Raw genomic sequence first — 8538 nt, 5'->3', positions numbered from 1 at the left:
AGTTTAACTTGAACTTGACAGACGTTGCACAGAATCTGCAGACTTCAGCAGAGTAAAGAGAAGCTTAGTGAGTAGCTTAGTATCTGTTGACAAGGTTGGCACGCAATCAGGCCGCCAGAAGCGTTGTCAGTATCCAGACTGGTTCAGAAACGGGCTTGGCTCGAGCCGCGGTTCTCCCCTGCACTGTGTGTTTTCATGGCTGATAGTAACAGACCTCCCTTGGTGTCTTTGACTTCAACCACTGAAGGCTTTCATGATGTTTCATCAGTGCCCTCCTCTTCTTTAACATGCCGGTGCATGTGTCTCTGCAATCCCTTTATCTCTCTGTTACCTCGAGGTATCGTCAAAATAATTGATGTTTACTCGCCCCCTTTCTAGTGCAATGATTGAAATGTCTTCCTCTTTATTTTTTCAGGTGAATGACGTCATGCCATTTGGTTGCCTTGCCCTGCGAGAGGGGCGTATGTACAGTAGCATGTCTGATGTCACGGAGAAATATGAGATTGGACAGGTCCTCCGAGCGTAAGTCCCACGAAGCCTCATGCATGTTTCTCTGTTGCCTTTTCCTTCCCTAACCATGCAGAATTCATGGACTCCTTCCAGTCCTCCCAACTGTTTTTTATATCCTCTTCATGAATCATTTCAAAATTGAATTGGAACCATTTGCACGGCAGATTCTGGTTTGGCAAATCAAAAGGTATCAGTGAAGAGAATGGCAGAAGGAATTACATGTGTTATGTGTTTTTTTTAAATCTTTGCCAACCAGTTGTCTGTAGGTTTTTGCTCATGACAGTTCATGTGACACACTGTTGGAGGTCTATAATTTATTCAGTCTAAATATTGCATTATCCTGGCTGGAAAAGCAGAAAGCTGTGGAGATCACTCTGCTGCTTGACTGGCCAAATACTGACCGCTTTTTTTCCCCCTGAACACCTCTCTTCGACACACACACACACACACACACGCACACACACACAGAAACACACACACACACACACACACACACACACACACACACACACATACACACACACAGACACACAGACACATATTAGTGTAAGAGGCCATATGGCAACATCAGCATCTGGCTGCAGAGATTTCTGCTCATCTTTTACATAACACATAGATAAACACAAATTTAAGTGTATATATTATAATGTGTTGAAGAAACGTGTGATGATTGCTTTTTGTGTCTTTTTCCTATTCTGGATGTTATTCAATCAATTTCAGTTCAATTCAAATCAATTTAATTTGTGCACTTATGATAGTAAGGGATGAAACCTTACAGACCTATAGAGTAATCCAACAGCTCCCACAAACTGTTCCTCCCGTTCTTCTTCATTGTTAGAATGATAAGTATTTTAGAAGATAAAAGATGCCATCATGTCTTCCTGAGAGTATTAATGGGCATGAAATATTCAATGTGAACTTTGACAACGTTGTACTTTAATTTTACATCACACAGCTCCTCAAAATCCGTTTGAATGAAGCTCAAAATAGAGAATACCCAGCTGATAGTCCCTCTTCATTTAAATTCTTTTATCATATTTCACCAAAACAGCTTTGCCTCCACAATTTGAATATTAAGGTTTTTTTCTCTCTTGGGCCATTTTCTCTTTGTCTCTATCAACAACTCTAACACATAGCTACACATGTCTTCTTTATTCTAACATCATATTAGCCTCTCTTTTTTTTGCCTTTTCTTAGCGTGTCTGTCTCTCCGTCTATTTTCTCTCCTTGTGTAGGAAGGAGTTCTGCGAGCTGTGCCTGGCCAAAGACCGACAGACAGACAAGGTGTTTGTCTGCAAGAAATTCCTCAAGAAGGACGGCAGGAAAGTCCGCAAGGCTGCCAAGAACGAAATCATGATCCTGAAATTGTACGCAGTCAGTCTGTTTGCAGACGGATGAATGATCAGGCAATGGAGAGAGCGAGAATGAGAGCATGTTTTGTTATTTGATTTATGTGCCCCCGCAGTCTTGTTTATGAATTTGTGAATTGTTGGTGCCCTTCTTTTTGCTGTTCCAGGGTCAATCACCCAAACATCCTTCAGCTGATTGACACGTATGAGACCAGGAAAGAATACTTCATCATCCAGGAACTGTGAGTGTTCCTCCCATTGTTTCTCCATTTATCGTTCTCGTGTATGCATTCCTGTCAATGTGTATAAGGATGTGTGTGTGCGTGCGTGTGTGTGATAACTGTGTATCAGCCTCCATGTTTCCATCAGCCGCAGGGTAGCGATCGAGCCCATCCTCTTATTACAGTGTGCTCTGTTTCTCCCCTCAGCAGCAGAGGAAGGTGTTAGATCTGATGAGAGATTTGCTCTTAGTAACACTCGACATCACTCAGTGCTCCTGAAACACTGGTTTGCTGTATGAGATTCCCGACGGGCAGCTTAGGACCAATTCGCCAGAGCCGTCCACTTCACTCGTGGCTTTGTCAACTGCATTTAAAAGCAGTAAGAATCCCTGAAGCTTCCTTTCCGCTACTGAAACACAGGGAGACTGACTTCACCCGAAGTGGCCGCAGTCATCTATGTGTGCATCTGTCTCTGTCTGTGTTGTCCTCCACCATTTTGGTCCAGGTGGTACCTCTGATGCTCAGGGTGATCATTTGTGCACCATCCAAAGTTAACCAAGTCTTTTAGAGTAATGACCAATACTTTTCAAATTGCTCAGCAGTGATAGCTTTGGGCCAGCAGAAGCAGATTGCCTTACCAACGGACTATAAACAAGAGCACAGGGCTTTCGATAACTGTGTTACTCAGCGCTTAAAGTGAATTAACGTGTTGCAACATGTGGTTAACAGTCGCGCCAAGTTGCGTTCATTTTTTATTAGTCCATTTGGCGATGTGCGCGCTGATGTTTTCGTGTTGTGTGCTTTTACACGTGCAACTGCCTGCAGTGCAACAGGAGGAGATGTATTCGACTGGATTCTGGACCAGGGGAATTACACGGAGAGAGACGCTTCCAATGTCATCAGACAAGTCCTCGAGGCCGTAGCTTACTTACACTCCCTCAACATAGTTCACAGGAACCTGAAGGTGCACTACTCATTCCCTCTCTTCCCCTCACTGCATTGTGGCATGTGGCTAATCACTTCTATTGCCTCTTTGAAAGTACAGGATGAAATGTATAACAAAAAGATTTATAGAGTATAGAGTGGCCGTCTTCACCACCACACCCCTGAAAGCAATTAGAGTATTTAGTCGACAGATTCTCTACAGAGACACATAAAAGCGTTGCACTGCCATCTAAGTTAATGACTCAACATTTGATAACATTTTTAGCGAGGGAGTATCTTTATGGCTTAATGCAGTCTCTGGTGACACACACACACACACAGAGGGAGAGAGAGAAAGAGAGATGTATATCTTCATCCCACATTATCACCCCATAAGGATGGAATTACAGCATCTCTTAAGCTTCAGACTCCCCCTGCTGGTAGAAGCCGGAATCTTCTCTCAGTCTGTTTGATCTGGACTCTGTTAAATCTACACAATCAAAATGACATATTGAGATGAGTGCAGAGGTAAAAATCAAGATGCAGCGAATACATTACAGCACACATTAGATGGTTACCGCTGTAATTTTGAATCTGGTCATCCATTAGTTTTTATATATGACATTATTTTATTATGCACCTGTTGGTCCTATTTTCCGTTTATGATTTAGGAACTTGTTATCATTTAGTTTTTAACAACTCTAACTATTATATTATCATTTTTATAATTGTTATTATTATTATAGTTGTTGTTATTATTATGGTATTGTCGCTGTATTAAACAGAGTAACATAAAATAGTAAATAAATAAACTGAACGTGTTCAATGACCTTTTCCTTAATGACTTAGACATAGATGCGCTTCTGTTTGTTTGTATCTGTATGATAATTCTTCTTCTTCTCCTCTTTTTGATTAGCTGGAAAACCTCATGTACTACACAGAAAACAACCACAACAAAGTAGTTCTGCGAGATTTCTACCTGTCCAGGTTTGAGAACGGACCCATCACGGAGCCTTGTGGAACACCAGAGTACCTGGGTAGGATGCTCGAATACAATATTAGATGACAGCTTTTCCGGGGGGGGGGAATGAGCAGCCTTTCCAACAAACCACTATTTGTTTCTCTGTCCTCCATCCTCGTACACTGTGCATACTTCTAACAGCTTTGCCTTCTGATGTAAATACAGGCCTGCAGGCATACTTTACCTTTTTTGAGTTCTGTTGAAAATGATAATTTTTTTGTAAAACACACAGAACTGAGAGCATCCAGCTCTTGCCCTCCTCCTCCTTTTCCCACTCATTCTCTCTTTTCATGTCCTCTCACATCATGTGCACTGTCTCACTACTCTCTGTCTCCCTGAGTTTTATGCGAGGGCAACTTGGAGCTATTGTCTTTGCAGGGTAAAATTATAAATTTTGTCTGATGCCATTTCAAAATATCTTCCTCTGTCACTCACTGTATGCCTGTTCTCCTCTTTGCTCTTTCTCAGCTCCTGAAGTGGTGGCTCGGCACCGATATGGTCGTCCTGTGGACTGCTGGGCTGTGGGTGTTATAATGTTCATACTGTGAGTCTCCATTAGTAAATACCAAAGCTATATTTTAATATATCTTGCAGGACTCAGCTGCGATCTAAAACTTTTAGCTGAATAATTGCTTTGCTTTATTTGTGAAGGCTGTTTCCAGTAGTAACGGTTTTGGAGTTATATCCCTTCCTCTATCTCCTTCCTTTTTTGGCAGTTTATCAGGTAACCCTCCTTTTTATGATGAGACAGAAGAGGAGAACACAGATCTGCATAATCGCATCATCTTCTGTCGCATTGTCGCTGGGGAGTTTGAGTTTGATACTCCTTACTGGGATGACATTTCACCTGCAGGTACATGGCTCCACCAAACCCTGATAATAACCACCCAGCTGAAGTTCTGAATATATGTTTGCCTGTCAGTTGCCCTTATTCAAAGGGCAGATAATTAAGATATTTGATGTCACATATGTCAAATATATCACATATGTCAAATATATCATATACCATATATCATTGCTCCTTCTCTTTTAGCTAAGGAGCTTGTCTGTCGACTTATGGAGGTGGACCAGATGCTGAGAATCACTGCACAGGATGCACTCTGGCATGAATGGTAACTCTGTGCACATGTGCTGTAATCACGAGGACAAAATCCTTCTGACACACGTATTCAGGGCTCTCTCTCACTTGTGTGCTGTCTGTCCCCTGCGTCAGGATTGCGGGGAATGGGGCCTCAGAGAAGAACTTGAAGGATGGTGTGTGTGCCCAGTTTGAGAAGAACTTTGCGAAAGCCAAATGGCGGGTACGGATTCGCTTTCCCTTTTTTTTCTATTGAAGCGAATTAAGTTTGTCATAACACGGAGAAGGCAGGCGTCTGTGTTGAAAATGGCTTCAATGAATATGAGAATAATTGGCCTATTTGTAATGATGATGCTGCTTTTAGTTCCGCATACAGCTCTGCAGATGCATGTTTAAATTTGCATGATACTGTATATGGTCATCAGGGTGTCATGGGGGAAATGAAAGCTGAAGACAAAGAAGGAGGTAATCGTGGTGGAAGTGCTGAATTAACAGCAAAAGTAACAGCTATAATCCTCTTCTCTCTTTCCCCCATGTGGTTCCCAGGACTTGAAGGTATTGTAGATCATTCTGAGGGAGAGTGGAAGGACGGAGCGTGGGCAGAAACTCACATTAAGTCTGGCATGATTCAATAAACAAACATCTTTCATATGGCTGAGCACCCTCATGAAACAAAAAAAGGTTTATGTAGTTAATAATAATTAACCAAACGAGAAACCACATTAAACGTTAAACCCCAGTCTGCTTTGAGATGTATTGATCATGGCCTTGGCTAAAGTGAAGCTCTTCTCATAAGCTCTGTTCCTGTCCACTGTCACTCTGCCTGTTCCAGAAGAGATCCATCCACTTTTGCCCCACTTGTCTTCATTGGATTAGGCTCAGATGTTCATAGTGGCCCGCTCTGCTCCTTTCTTACTCCTCATCTGCACTCGTTTGTAAAACCAGACTGGTGCAAACAAGATAATGATCAACAACAGGAAGGAGGGTTGGCTGCTCATATACCTGTTTTACATAAGTGTAGATAAGGAGGGAGAAATGGAAAGGATATATGGGATATAGGCCACTGTGGACTGTTGAAGTGCAGTGATTTGAACTGTTAAGGCCCTCTGTCATTCCTCTTACGTGAATCCTGGCTCATTGTCCCATACTGTACCTCAGTGTTACATTCAAGTCATACTTGAAACTATATACAGAAGCTGCTCCGTCAAGCCATGTTGTATTCTGTGATATTTATGTGTCCAAACGGCTGTCTCGCTTCCAGAGAATCAATTCCTTGGTTTAGAAACAACCTCTAAGATCACACATTCCCCTGAACTCCTTCAGTGTTTGTAAAATTGAAAGGAGTGAGATGAGTGAAGGGAAAGGAAATTCACACTTATCTGCTCATTTGCCTTTTCCACTCCGTCAACAAGCAGTCAAGGAGATGCTTGGGGAGAGTGAGTCTTGAGATTGATTTAAAACAGGGGGCAATATGTCATAGCCTTTTGGAAGTAAACAACTGGCAATAATCTAACTGCACTGTTCACTTGATGTGAATCATATCTCATAGTATGATGGTCCTAGATCATGGTGCCTAGACAAGCTTTTTGTCCAACGCTTGTCTTGGAAGCTTATGTTTTATGCTTGACCATAATCAACTATAGTATCAAGGGTTTGTGTTTTCTTTAATATTCTTCCTCTTGCTATCCTTCTCTCCTTTTCTCTGCCTCTATCTGTTCTGCAGAAAGCGATCCGCGTGACCACCTTCATGCAACGACTGAAGAATCCAGAGAGTTTAATTGACAGTTCAGCCGAAGGTCAGGGCAGCGAGGAGACAGGAGACGGCGAGGGCGGTGTGTCTCAGGGTACAAGTGAGGAGGGAGAGAAGGGGACAAGTGATGGAGGGGTGACATCAAGTAGTGTGTCTTTAGAGGTCACCGTTGAAAACACGCCACCAGGTATGGACCAGGATGAGGGGAGGAGTAAGCTAGAAGAAAAACTTGAGGAGATAAACATGACTCTAGGCCCGTCTGTGGGAACTTCCCCATCCGATATTCAGGAACCTCTCTGTCAGACACATGCAGCCACCAAACTCACACAAGAGGAGCCTGATATGATTGGTGCAAAGAAGGCAGCAGGTGATGGAACCAGGAAAATGGCCGCCAATTTGGGTCAAAATAGATTTCCTCCAGAATCCAAACCGACCCCTGAGGCGATGCATGATCCCTCCAAGCTGTCAGACGGTTCTTCAGGCTATAATTTCGACAAAAAACACACATCCACGTCCCCTGATCCCAACAGCAAACGTAAAATGGCTGCAACGCTCCACGGCACTCCGCCCACAGCGTCTGCTGATGCTACGGCCTCACCAGAGAAGAGAGGAGCCCCTCAGAAGGGACAAAAGGACGAGACGGACGAAAGCTGGTGTCAGACACAACTACCAGAGGCTGTGGCAGAAAGGTCAGTGGCAGTGGCAGTCACTCCAGCTATAGGGCCCGGAGCTGTGGCAGATGTGGGACTAGGAGTTAGGTTAAGGGGTGATGCTAGCCCTATTGGTAGAAGGGATCAGGATGCCAGGAGAACAGACAGATACAGTGCTGAGTTTAGCTTAGCCCCGGCAGGTCCTGTGACCGGACAGGGTTGTTACACAGTTGGCAGTTCTGCTAGCTTGGGCCGTCATGCCACACCTTACAACCCAGAAGTTGGGATGGGGATGTCAGGGAGCTACGTAAGTCCATACAGCTCTCTGTATACAAGTGGTGGAGGGTTAGCGTTATATGGAACAGGGCTACAGCATGGAGGCAGCAGGAGCAGCTGTACAAGCGACTGGCAAATGGATAGCGTGATAGAGCAGATAGAAAAGCAAATGGCAGCCGTGCTGGAGAAGATTGAGGGAGACATGCCCTCGCTAATGGAGCAGATCAGTGACTGCCCGGCCGAACAGCCACGTGCCCGGAGCACACAAGCCTCGCCCGCCACGTCCCGCGCACACTCCTCGACTGCAACTTCGGCCACCCCGCCACCTCTTCCCACCTCTCCCAGGCCCGCCCTGCCATCTCTCCCTCGCCTTACTATCCCTCCGCCCTCCTACCCCCCACCCTCTCCACCCACACAGGCCTCAGCCCAGGTGGCAGGGGAGCAGGAAGACGGGGATGGACAGAGGGGGGCTGTACATCCCAGCCAGTCACCCAGAGCTGGAATGAGCAGGGGTCTATAAAGCAGCTGACCATGATGCAAAACCCAACACCTGCAGCACTGGATTTAAAGTTTAAATTGGAGGGTTTAACGACCCTCACCCAGAAGTATTATATTGTTTGCTAACCAGAGGAAAAGTAACCATACACAGTTTTGCTTGGTTTGGTTGTGTATTCACACTGATGGTTGTTTGGAGTAATCTCCCTATTACACTCAGAAAACTGGGGTCTAAGGGGAGTAAAGTACTCTATCTGTCTGTGT

General features: G+C 44.4%; 1 protein-coding gene across 1 annotated transcript; it reads left to right on the top strand.

The window, feature by feature from the left end:
- The first annotated feature begins 427 nt into the window (after window positions 1-427).
- On the top strand, window positions 428-8299 carry camkvl (CaM kinase-like vesicle-associated, like). The gene is made up of 11 exons (XM_053424726.1): window positions 428-522; window positions 1746-1877; window positions 2027-2101; window positions 2906-3044; window positions 3921-4041; window positions 4494-4569; window positions 4742-4878; window positions 5059-5137; window positions 5239-5326; window positions 5650-5658; window positions 6827-8299. The coding sequence occupies exons 1-11, from the start codon at window positions 428-430 to the stop codon at window positions 8297-8299; spliced, it is 2424 nt and encodes an 807-aa protein (XP_053280701.1).
- The last annotated feature ends 239 nt before the right edge of the window (window positions 8300-8538 follow it).

The sequence above is a fragment of the Pleuronectes platessa genome, chromosome 6, assembly GCF_947347685.1.
Source record: "Pleuronectes platessa chromosome 6, fPlePla1.1, whole genome shotgun sequence".
NCBI lineage: Eukaryota > Metazoa > Chordata > Actinopteri > Pleuronectiformes > Pleuronectidae > Pleuronectes > Pleuronectes platessa.
Note: the sequence above shows the minus strand (reverse complement) of the source record. Positions and strands in the feature narration are given on the sequence as shown.